Source organism: Erigeron canadensis, chromosome 6 (assembly GCF_010389155.1).
Source record: "Erigeron canadensis isolate Cc75 chromosome 6, C_canadensis_v1, whole genome shotgun sequence".
Classification (NCBI taxonomy): domain Eukaryota; kingdom Viridiplantae; phylum Streptophyta; class Magnoliopsida; order Asterales; family Asteraceae; genus Erigeron; species Erigeron canadensis.
The window spans coordinates 23995284-24010774 of NC_057766.1; the positions used below are offsets into that span (position 1 = coordinate 23995284).

General features: G+C 34.9%; 1 protein-coding gene across 1 annotated transcript; it reads left to right on the forward strand.

Moving 5' to 3' along the window:
• Positions 1 to 256: 256 nt before the first annotated feature.
• LOC122602733 (callose synthase 5-like) lies at positions 257 to 15197 on the forward strand. The gene is made up of 41 exons (XM_043775322.1): positions 257 to 504; positions 653 to 753; positions 2598 to 2719; positions 2812 to 2911; positions 3031 to 3141; positions 3249 to 3377; positions 3457 to 3549; positions 3719 to 3810; positions 3894 to 4020; positions 4127 to 4341; positions 4427 to 4505; positions 4588 to 4713; positions 4780 to 4894; positions 6325 to 6668; positions 7234 to 7286; positions 7370 to 7430; positions 7510 to 7591; positions 7661 to 7710; positions 7855 to 7941; positions 8283 to 8405; positions 8491 to 8593; positions 8676 to 8773; positions 8846 to 9006; positions 9177 to 9300; positions 9382 to 9476; positions 9571 to 9682; positions 9788 to 9939; positions 10346 to 10455; positions 10551 to 10676; positions 10753 to 10821; positions 11640 to 11823; positions 11906 to 12017; positions 12131 to 12250; positions 12328 to 12443; positions 12546 to 12629; positions 12738 to 12850; positions 12945 to 13174; positions 13273 to 14070; positions 14156 to 14206; positions 14307 to 14492; positions 14630 to 15197. Exons 1-41 carry the CDS (start codon positions 315 to 317, stop codon positions 14858 to 14860), a joined length of 5775 nt encoding a protein of 1924 aa, XP_043631257.1. The 5' UTR covers positions 257 to 314; the 3' UTR covers positions 14861 to 15197.
• Positions 15198 to 15491: the final 294 nt, after the last annotated feature.

The window sequence follows — 15491 nt, forward strand, 5'->3', positions numbered from 1 at the left end:
ACGAGTCCTCACTATACTCCACTTACTTCGCTATTACTTAATTTTACATTTCTCACTTCACTCGATCTCCATCTCTTCAAATTCTAACTAAAATTTTCAATAATCGAAACACGACTAGCATCGAATACATAACATATTGATAATTTTCATTATTAATAAGGTGAGTTAATTATCGATTTTGTATAATGTGTGTGTAGCATGAAATCATGAATATATAGGTATGTAAAATGTGAATATACATAGTGTAAGAACTAAGTAGTGAATGAGATTAGAACAAAAAAAAGTAAAGAACAGAGGACAAGATCAAGTTGAGAATGGAGTCGCAATCTACTGATTCGGGGCCACCAGGGTTGACGAGGTGGGCATCACAAAGTGTTGCGTCAATGACGTTTAGTTCAGAAGTGTTTGATACGGAAGTCGTTCCATCATCTTTACAACAAATTGCTCCTGTCCTTCGTGTTGCCAACGAGATTCAACGTGATCAACCTAGAGTTGCTTATCTATGTATGTACTTAACCTTATTTTATAATTTGATCACGTTCAATATAATTAATTGACTCAAACTCACAAACTTAATTATGATTATGGTTTTGCTTAATTATATATAAAACACACCAATTAAGTATATTTCAATCTTTTTTCCAATATATAGGTCGAGTTTATGCATATGAGAAAGCGCAAAGCTTGGATCAAAGCTCAAGTGGTCGTGGTGTTCGACAGTTCAAGACATCTCTCCTTCAACGTTTAGAGCAGGTAATGAGTCACTCCAACTTTTAAAATAGCATATAAAGGAAGAAATGCATGAGTTACATTAGAAAACATCAAAACCAAATTTAGTAACTATCTAATTTTATTTGTCAATTTTTTTTCATTTTCGCTACAAATCTAGCCTCCACAAACTCAAGCTAAAGCAACACGTAACCCTCCCCCTCCCCCTCCAATAACCTTAATGTCCACACTTCATAGACTCACATTAAGCCCAAACAATACATGGATGACTAACCACTCCATTTAACTTAATTTGTTAGATATGATTAATTTAAAGTATAGATTAAAGATTTTAGGGGCAAAAGTTTTTTAAAAAAATTATTGGTCTTTTGGAGATTGAGTTAATAAATTAAAATAATCAATATTTCTATATTTTAATCTATACTATATTATAAAAAAAATAGCTCTTGAAAAACATGTAATATTATCACTTACATCCCTTAAAATATTTTTTACCTACACTACCTCCTTAATAATAATGATTCTATTAATCATTTGTCTTTTAAAATATCTCCACTAACCCTTTACATCAACTATTTACACCACTCGACGTTTCATCTACCACCAACAGTCGCCGCCACACTACATCATCGCCACCACGATCACCGTCACATTGCGCGGGTAATGTGCTAGTAATTAATAACTTAAATAATTACTAAATAGATAATAAAATTTATATTATTAAAACCTTTAAATCTGTTATGATCAAGAAGACATAATAAAAAACTTTTAAATCTTTATATATCTCATTTGAATAAAAGATTTAATAAAAGACTTGTCTATCAATTTTTATTCAAATTCTAAATACTTTGAATTTTTGAATAAAAGACATCTATTCAAAAAGTTAATACCTTAAATTCGCCATCATTATAAAGATTTAATACCTTGAATTTAAAGATTTAAATTAAATAGTATTATAAAGATTTAATCCAAATTTTATAAGACCAATAACAATTTAATCCAAATTTTATAAGACCAATAACAAATTTTTATGTTTCCACGCGGCATACCATTATAAAAATTGCAAAATGCTAAATTAAGCTTTTAAGGTTACACTTAAAATGTATAAAAAAAATTGTATGTTTTAATATGAAAAGTGCACATTTGAATTTTATCATAAGATACAATTATTTAATGTGGCTCTTAGCAAACAATTTCATGACTTTTTTCTTTGTAAACATTGAAAACAAATAATATTTCAAAATTAATAATATTTTCAATTAACATTCTTTATAACATGTTTATCCTCTTTACCTCACTATTTAGCAAACAATTTCATGACTTTTTTCTTTATAAACGTTGAAAATTAATTAATATTTTAAAATTAATACGAGTAATATTTTCACTTTAACATTCTTTATAATATTTTTTATCCTCCTTTCCCCACTATCTCCCGCCACCACTTTTAAGTCCGCCACCACCACTACCGTCATCACCGCCACGGCGCCACCACTAATCTGTCCCCTCCACCACCACCCAATTGCGTGATTATTCCCTGGTATAGTTAATATCATAATGCTTCGGTTATTCGTTCGTTGTTTATTTGTGTTCACAAACTAACATAACAGTAATGAAAGGGAGTACAAATTAACAATTGAATTTAGATTAAAAAAAAAAATTTCTATCTAATTGACAGAAAAGCTCAACACTAAAAGAAACTGACATTACAATTTCTGCAGTTTTTTGGTTTATATTCAGAATTAAATTCCACTTTTTATTATAATTTTGCACTCCCCAAACAAACTTCCATTTTGTAAATATGTATGTATCAATGCATGTATGTATTTTTCCTATTTAAACCCTAATAAAAATAATTCAAAAATGATCAGGAAAATGAAGCAAGTCTTGCAGCTCGTACTAAGAAAACAGATGCTCGCGAAATCGAAAGCTTTTACAAACAATATTATGAAAAATATGTCATGGCCCTCGATCAAGCCGATAAGACCGATAGGTATATGTATGTATTATTATCATCATTATGTATATATCACTTCAATATTATAATGTAGTTCATTTCTCAATGTTAATTATTTATATAATTAGAGCTCAACTTGGGAAAGCATATCAAGTGGCAGGAGTGTTGTTTGATGTTCTGTGTTCGGTTAACAAGAAGTCCAAAAAAGTTGAAGAAGTTCCTGCTGATGTTAGTTTGTTTACTTATTAATTAGTCAGTCTGAGTTTTTTTTTGTGTTTCCTTCGAGTTAAGTAGCTTTTGTTATGTGATCGATATAATGCCTTAGATATATGTTTTTGTTACTTTAGATTATTGAATCGGCTAAGGATGTCGAAGCCAAGCAAGTTCAATACGCGCCTTATAACATTTTGCCCCTTGATTCTGCTGGAGAGTCCCAATGTATTATGCAGTTTGATGAAGTAATCTCACTGCTACTGTTTATTTCATTCGCTGTCTTTTTTATTTTTATTTATAAAATGGTTATGTTACTAAAGTTTTGATTATAATTTGCATTATATGAACTTAGATTAAGGCAGCAGTGTCTGCTCTTAGGAACACGGATGGATTGAATATGCCAACCTCAGCTGATCCACAGCAACCGGGATCAGGACAGCTGGATCTTCTTGATTGGCTGAAGGAAACGTTCGGGTTTCAGGCATGTAGGCTCTGCTGATCAATCTTTTGTATACTTGCATTCTTTATTTAGTTTATCTTTTTAACATATGTATTTGCAGAGAGACAATGTCAGAAACCAGAGGGAGCATTTAATCTTGCAATTAGCTCATCCTCAAGCAAGGCTTTTGCCTAAGCCCGATTCTGCTGACAAGGCATGCACTTAATATAGAAAAGCTTAGTTTTGATCAGTTAATCACTTTTTTTTTTACAATGTCTTATTTGGATCTTTATTATCTTAACGCTTTAGTTCGTGTGTATTCCTTTCTTATTTTGTTTTTCAAGACAACTGCTCATGTTCGATGAATTAACCTCTAAATGCAGCTTGATGATCGAGCTGTTGATGGAGTTTTCACAAAGCTTTTCAAAAATTACAAAACCTGGTGCAAGTTCTTAGGAAAGAAACACAACTTAATGTGAGTAGTACAGAACCAACAGTTAACGGTTATAATTGTTATACGCTTTATAAGTTAGAGTTACGTATGCTTATGCTATGTAGACTCCCTAAAGAAAAACAAGATGTTCAACAGAGAAAGCTACTTTATCTGGGCCTTTATCTTCTTATATGGGGTGAAGCAGCGAACGTACGTTTTATGCCAGAGTGTTTGTGCTACATCTTTCACAATGTAAGTATTCCATTTTCTCTGTCACAATTTTTCAACAATATGTAGTGTATACGTTAGATCAAATAATGTGTTTTCTTTGCCTAACCATGTCGTGCTATTTGTTCAGATGGCATATGAATTGTATGGCTTGTTAACTGGAAATGTTAGGGCTGTGACTGGAGAAAATATGAAGCCTTCTTATGGTGGAGATGAAGAAGCATTCCTTCGCAAAGTTATATATCCACTTTATCAAGTCATAGACCAGGAAACCAAGAGGAGCAGAAATGGAAAGGCACCTTACTCGGACTGGTGTAATTATGATGATCTTAATGAATATTTCTGGTGAGGTTTTGCAAATCACTTAGTGAGATAATTAGTTGTCTTAAACCTCAAATTATCTTTTAAGAAATTTATCTCCATTTTGTAGGTCACCTAACTGTTTTTCTTTGGGTTGGCCTATGCGTAATGATGGTGAATTTTTCAAATCAACCCGTAATATTGCAAAGGTTTACCTCTATCTATCTAGATGCTGGTCGTTTTTGAATGAGTGAATGATGTCATTTTTTATTCATAAACATATGATGTCAGGGGAAAATACCATCCCGTCAGCAAACTGTGAGCATGCGAAAGTCGTTTTTTGTTGAGACAAGATCATTTTGGCATAACTTTAGAAGTTTTGATCGATTGTGGACATTTCTTATACTAGTTTTGCAAGTAAGAAACAGATGACACAAAAATTCTCTCTGCAAATTTTCTTGTGTAACCTTTAACAAATTGCAGGTTTTGCTTATTATTGCATGGGATAATACTTCAGTGTTAGAGATCTTTGACAAGCATGTCTTGTATAAGATATCCAGTATTTTCATTACAGCAGCAGTTATCCGTTTTGTTCAAAGTATGTTCTCCTGTTTTTTTGATCAATGGTTATCCTTTACCCCAGATCAACACTTCTATTATTTACTACATTAATAACGAGAGAACGTATTTGGATTTCTCTTCATGCGATATCAAATGCACCCAAAAACATAATCTTATATAATGAAAATTAGTAGAGCTTCCTGTTTAAGTTGGCATGTGGAAAATTTTTTTGCAGCCAACCTACAATGCATGAAACGGTCTTTCAGATTATCATATCAGTTATACTTTGATGCAGATATTTACTCTATATATGCCTTGCTATGTTTCTTTTTGTACATTTTCTGGTCATATGTGTGCCATGAAGATATCATGTTATCACTTATGGTTTCTGCGGCATGTTAATCTCATGCCATGTGCATGCCCTAGATTTTTCAGTTCAGGGTACACCATTTAGAACTACCAGATGTCTTTTGGATGTCGTACATGCACTTAAAATGTGAGGTATGAACTTTCACATCGTTCACTCCTCAATTCGTTAGAAAGTTGCAGGGACTTTTGTGGTCCTACGAGTTTTTAAATGCAGACTGCAGTCTTAGGGGGTTTTGTAGACAAAGTTAGAAACTATGTTAGTCAATAGAACAATCGTCTCTAAGAAAGTTGGGGAGGAGAAGCTTTCCTGCTTTTCCGTGACTTCCTAGATAAGTTGCTTGACATTTCTGTTGATGTTACTTATTTCTATGATCTAGTTTTGGTCTCTTCTTTTCCCCAAAATTTCTGTTTTAAAGATTGTAGCTATGTTTTTCTTGGGATAATGGTAATTCTCATGTTGCATCTATAATGGTCTTAGAAGATAGAAATAGGTTAAGTTAGATTAGATACTTAGATTTGGCATGGTTAGTCACATCCTGTAAAAGCAGTGCTAATTTAGTACTGTCTGTAACATTTTATTGATATACCAGAAATCTTTCTCCATTTAATTTCCATCCAATCATTCTGGATGGTATAATTAGTTCAATTTATTTTGGTCAATAAGGCACACATCAGATGGCTAACCCAAATTTCAATTCTGGTTTGTCTAATGCACCAACACTTCTATCAGACAATGCACTCATGATCATGTAAACTGCAGAATCTGTTAACTGTCATATGTGAGAAATGCAGATTGTCCATTTAAATATATTTCAACTAGACTTTTGAAATAGCCTTGCTTGGAAGTTAGATCCTGCTTAGAAGATTTAAGGAATAATGTATAATATAAAGCCCTTTTAAACTCCCTTCGAAGAATAAATGCCTATAATTCTATCAATTATTCTTCATAATTATATCCAATTATAGAATTTAGAATCTGGATACTAAACTTTTCTTTTGAAAGGCTAAATTTGGGATAATGATTATATTTATCATGAAACGTACTTCGGAATACAGTTCTTCTCTATTTATTAACTGGGTGTTTTGATTGGCTTTTAGGTATCCTGGACATAATTCTGAATCCCCCTGGCTATCGCCGATCGAGGTTCACTGATTTAATGAGGCTGTTTCTGAAGATTGTTGTTAGCTTTGGATGGTCCATTGTTCTCCCACTATGTTATGCACAACAAGCTGACCCAAATGCATTACTCTTTGGGCAACTCAAAAACTATGTTTCATTTCTTGATAAACTGAAAGGCATCCCTCCGGTATATCTTATGGCCGTGGCTATATATTTGCTTCCAAATTTACTCTCAGCAGTTTTGTTCATATTCCCTATGCTTCGACGTTGGATTGAGAATTCTGATTGGCTTATCGTAAGATTTTTTTTATGGTGGTCACAGGTATAACATTTTGTCTATTATTCTTGTTGACTTTCCAATTTTTTTACTCTTGATTTATTAGAAGTATTTGTGGTATAGATTATAGAATTCAAAATGTATATAGCAAGTCATTGTCACAAGTATGTTGCAAGTTTTCTGAAATAGAGTGCATAACTTGCCTATATTGTACTTAATGACCGTGTATGTGGCATAACCAAAGCAGTCACAAGAAGCAAAACTTTCTACAATACTTGTCATTCTTTCTTATATGAGCATCCCAACCTTGGATGTTTTTAAATCACCACCTCACTCAATACGAATATAGTTCTTGTAAGATGCGAGTACACCCGAGATATTATCATCCCATGTTGATCTTTCCAACTTAGACAGACGTTTACAGATAAGTTTACCTAAGCAACTAGCTAGAAAATCTTTTAGATTATATCTCTTCTGAAGTTATCAAATATCAATGTCATGTGGTCCTTCATACTTGAAAGGCTATTTATTGATACAGAGTTTTCTGTTGTTTGTCATGAAGTATGACAGAGTAATATGTATTAATGTTCTTCTGTCTGTCTTCCTGCAGCCCAGGATATATGTGGGGAGAGGAATGCATGAAAATCAGTTTGCCCTTATAAAGTACGTACATATTTTTTTTTTTACTTCCTAGGATTTGTGAGGAAGTTATCTAAACTTTGTTGATAACTTAACTATTATCACAGATATACTCTCTTTTGGGTAGCTCTTCTATGCTCAAAATTTGCTTTTAGCTTTTTTATTCAGGTATCTGCACTCTTCCTAAATCTGTGATTCTTTTAAACGGTATCATTATTTGAGCAATTATCTTTCTACTCATCCGTAGATAAAACCATTAGTTGAGCCAACCAAAGATATTATGAGAATTCGCCAAGTTCAGTATGCTTGGCATGAGTTCTTCCCTCACGGTATGTTATGAACTTTATGCTTTGCTTTTCTTCCATCTTTCTGGATTTCAAATTTATAGTCCTTTGCAGCTAAAAACAACATTGGAGCTATTGCTGCACTATGGACACCCGTTCTATTGGTGTGTTAAACTGTCTTATTTGCTTTGATTTTTTGTATTTTCTAGACTCGGTTATTAACTTCTTTTAGTTATTAACTTCTCTTCTTTGTTATTAACTTCTTTTAGTTTTCACTTGTATGATGTGATGTGGCTTGTATGGCTCAGGTTTACTTTATGGACACTCAAATATGGTATGCGATTTTTTCAACATTGTGTGGTGGAGTTATTGGAGCATTTGATCGGCTGGGAGAGGTATTGCATTCACTCTTTCTTATGTTTCTAGCATTTCTGCTAAAACACATTAGTTTGTGTTAAGTCACACCTTGTGGAGACTTCTAGTTGAGTGGAAATACAGCTTCCAATATAACTATATTCTACTCTAGTACTATAAACGTTACTGATATATATGCAAATAACTGCTTTGGTTTAAAATATATCTGCCTGAATCAATTTTTTTTTATATATATATGGAGGATTTGGGTATATAAATGGTGATTAGAATGCTCTTGGTTGCTACCATGTAGAATCTTAATATGCTGTTAATTATCATGTATGATTGTCTCCATGGTAAACATTTATGTTTATCCTCGCAGATACGAACTCTGCTCATGCTAAGGTCTCGGTTCCAGTCCATACCTGGTGCCTTCAATGCAAATTTGGTGCCCACTGATAGAATTAAGAAAAAAGGGTTTTCTTTTTCTAAGCATTTCGTAGAGGTATGTTTGTTATTGTATATCTGATATTCAGGAACATTTTTCGAAAATGATAGATCATAATAATCTTATATTTTCGCACAAACAGGTTACACCTAACAAGAGAACCGAAGCTGCAAAATTTGCTCAGTTGTGGAATGAAGTTATATGTAGTTTCCGTGAGGAAGATCTCATAAGTAACAGGAAAGGATGTTTGATTAACATTTTATTTGTGTTTTTTATTCTTTCAGTCGGCTCCTTTAATCAGTAAGGATCTGAAACTTAAGCTGGTAGTTTGCTATTACAGGGAGCTGGACCTGATGCTAGTTCCGTATTCTTCAGATCCTAGTCTTAGAGTAGTTCAGTGGCCCCCATTTTTGCTAGCTAGCAAGGTTAGTATAGTCTTTATTATCGCTATCTATCTGTTGAATGCGGCGTTTGTCTAAATTCCTTTCCCGTTTTAGATCCCAGTGGCGCTTGATATGGCAGCTCAGTTTCAATACAAAGATGCTGACCTCTGGAAGCGTATATGTGCCGATGAATACATGAAGTGTGCTGTGATCGAATGCTATGAAACATTTAAACATGTGTTAAATGCTGTGGTTGTTGGACAAACTGAGCAAAGGTTCTTTATACAACCTGTTACTTGGTCTTCGGAATTTTCACATCTTTCCTTTGCATGAGAAAAATGCAATTTCATACAATTTCTTTTTGAGTAGTATATTCTGTAGTAACTCAATAAGTGTTCCCTTTGCATTCTATTTAGGAACATCAATTTTTTTTTCATGTTGACAGGATTATTGGCATTATAATTAAAGAAGTTGAAAGTAAAATATCAAAAAGCACCTTTGTTACCAACTTTAGAATGACTTCTCTACCTATTCTCTTCGGCAAATTCGTGACGCTGGTAGAAATGCTGGTGAGCATTTTTTTAATAAAGGATGGTAGTCCTTGTTAACTTTGTAAACACATTTGTCATGAAAAACTTTGTATATTGTAGAAAAATGCTGATGGATCCAAGCACAACACTGTAGTTTTGTTACTTCAAGATATGTTAGAAGTAGTCACGCGTGATCTGATGGTCAATGAAGTTCGGTTGGTCATCCTGAGTATTGCTATAAATTATACAGTAGGGCGCCCTCTGATGTGATCTACAGATAAAATAATAATTAGTATTTGTTTACCGCAGGGAATTGGCAGAACTTGGACAGGACTCTGGAAGGCAGCTTTTTGAAAAGGCTGAGGACTCAAAACCTACTATCGCCTTTCCTCCTCCAGTTACCTCCCAGTGGGAAGAACAGGTCATGCTAGTATTTTAATTGTAGGCATTATGCACAAAAGTGAGCTAGTACTTTGATCTTAGTTTAAGCGACAAGTTTCACCTTAGAGTTGTTATCATTTCACAGATAAAGCGTCTGCACCTCCTTCTCACAGTAAAGGAATCTGCCATGGATGTGCCTAGAAACCTTGAAGCACGACGCAGGATCATGTTCTTTACAAATTCATTGTTCATGGACATGCCACGTGCACCTCGAGTGCGTAAAATGTTATCATTTAGGTAACACCAATTTGTGATAAAACTGAAATTATCGACAATGCATTTAGCTCTTATTAACTGGGAGAATGTCCAATATTTTCTGGTATGTCATATACATGAGGTGATAGATAATCAAGAATATTGATCCTGTATTGCTTCTGCATTTACATGAAAAATATTGAAGATGGATTAAGAAGTTCCTCTGCACTAGAAAAGTTGGCTTTTATTTGTCTGTTACTTGATTGGAGAAGGGAATATAATGATCACTAATTAAAACTTTGATTTGGAAAGTAACATGCACGACATATTTTATTCTTAAGAATACGTTATTCATGTAAATTAACTAGACTGCATTTGCTGGTTTTACATGAATTCACTGAATGTCAAACTCGTCAGATAGTACAATTATATTTGCCCGGATTTGCAGTGTCATGACCCCTTACTATAGTGAAGAGACAGTTTATTCAAAAAGTGACCTTGATATGGAGAATGAAGACGGTATATCAATCAAATTTTACCTTCGGAAGATCTTCCCAGGTTTCAACAACCTTATTTTTGTTCATTTTCATATGTACTAATTATTTTGTATTCATTTAAATGCTTTAATAGTCGTATTATTTTACTTTCTTCAGATGAATGGGAGAATTTCATAGAGCGCATTAACTGTAAAGACGACTCCGAAGCTTTAAATAGTGATGAAAACATTCTACAGCTTCGTCACTGGGTCTCCTTAAGAGGACAGACGCTTTGCAGAACAAGTACTTGATAATAGTTTTTTTCTTCGAATGCTTTGTGAAATTTATTATGGTTGCTAACGATATGCTAGCTTTCCAGTTAGAGGGATGATGTACTACAGAAGGGCGTTGAAGCTTCAGGCTTTCCTTGACTTGGCTAATGAAAAACGTAATCTCTCATATTTTAGTGTATCACTTTTCTCTTAAGCATCTACATATATAATACTTCTGTCCAGTAAAATAAATTCCCTATGAAATCTTCAGACTATAGTCTAAATTCTTTCTTGAACACTATTTGGAAAGCAATTTGTTATGTTCTACCTCAGTAAGGTCTCATTTAGAGATCAGTATCTGGGTAAACACCTTGGAATGGCCAGGGAAGAGTCAGAATATGGCCACGACAATACTGGTTAGGCTGTGTACATGAGAGCCAAGAGCTTGACTCCTTCTAGGTGGCCTGAACAGGGATCCTTTTTCGATTAGCCATAATCTGTTATGTTCTACCTTTATTTGGAAACACCCATATCTGAGTTTGGATCTTCACAAAGACCGGCAGGGTTGGAACATACTGATGAAAAGCATTTGGCTTTGTCACTCAAAGTTGAGGTTCCTATACATGATCATTGTTATAGTGTCACAGGTTCCAAGGTTGAAAAAGTAACACATAATTTTACTCTGTCCAGTGTCCAACCATTAAAGTTCACAGAAACTTTCAATTATCATATCTGACTCCGTTGTCCTCACTGCAAAGTACTTGTGCTTTTGATTTTAGGCTACATGAACCACTTAACTCTGAACACCAAAATCCCGTTCATAATATTTCTTGATTTGCCATATTGACAATATTCTAACTCTTTCACTGATAGCCAAGTACTTGAATTAATTTGTGTATAGTATCAATTGCTGGAACTTTCATCAATCGTGAGTTAAATATTTAAACTTTTATATCCAATGTATGTCCCTAACTTTTATATGCAAACTGAGCAGAAATGCTAGAAGGCTATAAAGCTATCAACATTCCATCAGCGGAGCAGAGTCAGAGATCCTTGTATGCTCATTTGGAGGCTCTTGCTGATCTGAAATTCACGTATGTAGCCACATGTCAAATATATGGTAACCAGAAACGCAGTGGAGATCGTCGTGCAACAGACATTTTAAATTTGATGGTTAAGTAAGTATTAATCAACAATAAAGATTTCAAATGATGTACTCTAAATTAATAAAACTGATTTCTTCCAATTTATGGTGTACAGCAATCCGTCTCTTCGTGTGGCATACATTGATGAAGTTGAGGAAAGATTAGGAGGAAAATCACAGAAGGTCTACTACTCGGTGTTAGTTAAAGCTGTAGACAATCTTGATCAGGTGACTGGCATTTTATATTTCTCACTAATAGTCATATTCACTTGGTCTCTGGAAGAGCATGATGTCAATATTGAAGTGCTGACTGGCTGGCAGCATTCTTTATCTTCTTGAAGGAAATTTACAGGATAAGATTACCTGGCAATCCAAAAATAGGAGAAGGCAAGCCTGAGAATCAGAACCACGCCATAATATTTACAAGAGGGGAAGCTCTTCAGACTATTGACATGAATCAGGTCTACATTACACCTCTGAGCATTTAAATAGTTGATTGTTTAATTTTTTGAATTTCTTTCGACTTCTTGTGTCTCAGGACAACTATTTGGAAGAAGCTTTCAAAATGAGGAACCTTCTTGAAGAGTTCAATGAGGATCATGGAGTGAGACCCCCAACAATTTTGGGTGTCCGGGAGCATATCTTTACAGGAAGGTCTGATAAAAACTTAAAGGGATCATTGGTTCTTCATGAGGCTCTAAATGTAAATAGAATTATATATATGATATGTTTTTACTTACCATAAGTTTCCTGCAGTGTTTCTTCATTGGCTTGGTTTATGTCAAATCAAGAATCAAGCTTTGTCACCATAGGTCAACGAGTTCTTGCAAGGCCTTTAAAGTATGTTTCACTTTTTCTTAACCATGTAACGTATTACTTATATGAGATACTTTCCAATTTTTGATTGCCGGAGGTAAATTTCTTGAGATGCATGCTTTTCATCATCAGGGTTCGGTTTCATTACGGGCATCCAGATGTCTTTGATAGAATATTCCACATCACCCGAGGTGGAATCAGCAAAGCTTCAAAGGGCGTCAATCTGAGCGAGGACATATTTGCAGGTGTATCATATGTGTGTGCATACTTGTATGTGCGTTTGTGTATTCGTAAAGTAAATATTCATCTGACAACTGATGGAGGCTCGTTTACATGTAGGATTCAACTCAATACTCAGACGTGGAAATATAACTCACCACGAGTATATACAAGTTGGGAAGGGGAGAGACGTCGGCCTTAACCAAATCTCACTTTTTGAAGCAAAAGTGGCATGTGGTAATGGCGAGCAGACCTTGAGTCGGGATATCTACAGATTAGGCCACCGCTTTGATTTTTTCCGCATGCTTTCTTGTTTCTATACGACAACGGGCTTCTATGTCAGCTCTATGGTAAGTTTCATTGATAACAAACTATGATAAATAATCTATATAACAAAATGTTTAGAAATTCTCCAACCTAATACTGAGATCTTGCTAATGATATACAGATGGTAGTCCTTACAGTATATGCATTTTTATATGGAAGACTATACCTCGCTTTGAGTGGATTAGAAAAGGCAATCATGAAATCGGCAAGCTTAAGAGGAGATAAAGCTCTGAAAGCAGCCATGGCTTCTCAATCTGTAGTTCAACTTGGTCTTTTAATGGCATTACCCATGATAATGGAAATTGGACTAGAAAGGGGATTCAGAACAGCATTTGGTGACTTAATAATCATGAACCTTCAACTATCAGCTGTCTTCTTTACTTTCTCTCTTGGGACAAAACTACATTATTTTGGCCGAACAGTTTTGCACGGCGGGGCCAAATACAGAGCCACTGGGCGTGGTTTCGTGGTTAGACATGAGAAGTTTGCAGAAAATTATAGAATGTACTCACAAAGCCATTTTACTAAAGGGATGGAACTGATGATTTTGCTGGTTACATATCATGCGTATGGCTCAGCATTTTCAGATGGTCGCGTATATGTGTTCTTAACCATCTCAATGTGGTTTTTAGTGGCTTCTTGGTTGTTTGCTCCTTTCCTTTTCAACCCCTCGGGATTTGAGTGGCAGAAAATTGTGGAGGACTGGGATGATTGGTCAAGATGGATCAATAACCGTGGAGGTATTGGTGTTCCAGCTACCAAGAGCTGGGAGTCCTGGTGGGGCGAGGAACAGGAGCATCTCAAATCCACTGGTTTTAGCGGACGTCTAATGGAAGTACTTCTATCTCTCAGATTTTTTATCTACCAATACGGTATTGTGTATCATCTAAAAGTGATCCAAAATGAAAAAAGCATCTTGGTAAGTACTAACAAAATAAGTTTTTTCCCCTCTAAATTTCCAAATGAAAATTCGACACTGACTTGTTTTCTTGCAATTATTACAGGTCTATGCACTGTCTTGGTTTGTAATCGTTATAGTTATAGCCATCTTGAAGGTCAGTGCTAAAACATGGTCAAAGTTTATTATTGACTTGATTATTTTACTCCCATTTTTTGTTATATCTTAGAAAGTAATGTAAACATTTGAATTTGCAGATTGTATCCATGGGTAGAAAGAAGTTCAGTGCAGATTTCCAGTTGATGTTTCGGCTTCTTAAACTATTTCTGTTCATTGGCTTTACAATCTTTCTAGTGGTGATGTTTCAATTTTCTGGTCTTACCATCGGTGACTGTTTTGCCAGCTTACTTGCATTCTTTCCAACCGGATGGGCAATCTTGCAGGTAATGTTTTAGTTGCATCCCTTCATTATTCTTTTAGTGCGCCTGGTATTCATCTCATCATACTTCTTAAATGAGACCCAAAAATGAAAATAATGATCAAGGGTATAGACTGAAGTGGGATTATTTTGTTTTTGCAGATAGCACAAGCATGCAGACCCGTCGTGAAGGGGTTAGGAATGTGGGGATCAGTGAAAGCACTTGGCCGAGGATATGAGTACCTTGTGGGGGTCATAATTTTTACCCCAGTCGCTATACTTGCATGGTTCCCCATGGTCTCTGACTTCCAAACCAGGCTGCTATTTAACCAGGCTTTCAGCCGAGGTCTGCAGATCCAACGTATCCTAGCTGGTGGCAGTAAAAACAAGTAAGCGTTTACTAACACTCGTGGAAGATCAAAGCTGAAACGTTCATATAACCGAGATTAGTCGCGTGACCTTCAAGATGATGATGTTTCTACACTGGCACTGACACATGAAGGGTCAAAACTAAAATGCTCAATGATTGACGGACTTGAAGAGGGCCGTCGTGTTTCCTGTCAATATTGTGTTCAAAGAGAGGTTTTCATGTCTGGATCATCCATTTTTTGAACTCGGTTACATGTTGAGTACATATTAACAGTTGACCATGTACCATAAGCATTGTAGTTTGTAACTAAATGCAACAAAATGGATCAATAAAGTTATGCTGGTCTACAGCTTCATAGAATTATGCTTAAAAGACCTTGATGATTCTTGTATTATTTTGTGTACAGAGTTGTTGACACCCATTGAGTCATATCAAAGTCCATTTTGTTTATCCACCACTGTTAGGTTGTTTTTGATGCAAATATTGCCATTTATATAACAAAAAATAATTGTGGAAGATGACACCAAATGCACATGTGATTATGACCATGACCAAATAAACAGTACTTGGTGCTGCATGTGACCAAACTGACCCACTCATTCTCTCTCTGTCTCTATTTGTCTAATGTTATACATTTTGCTTAAAATTGCAAAA

What these genes read in the sequence shown, in the direction of transcription:
- LOC122602733 (XM_043775322.1), top strand. Translation starts at nt 315, where the DNA reads ATGGAGTCGCAATCTACTGATTCGGGGCCACCAGGGTTGACGAGGTGG. An exon ending in CAAGCCGATAAGACCGATAG is followed by an intron (nt 2,720 to 2,811) that starts GTATATGTATGT and finishes TTATATAATTAG; the next exon opens with AGCTCAACTTGGGAAAGCAT. An exon ending in CGTAAAATGTTATCATTTAG is followed by an intron (nt 9,940 to 10,345) that starts GTAACACCAATT and finishes CCGGATTTGCAG; the next exon opens with TGTCATGACCCCTTACTATA.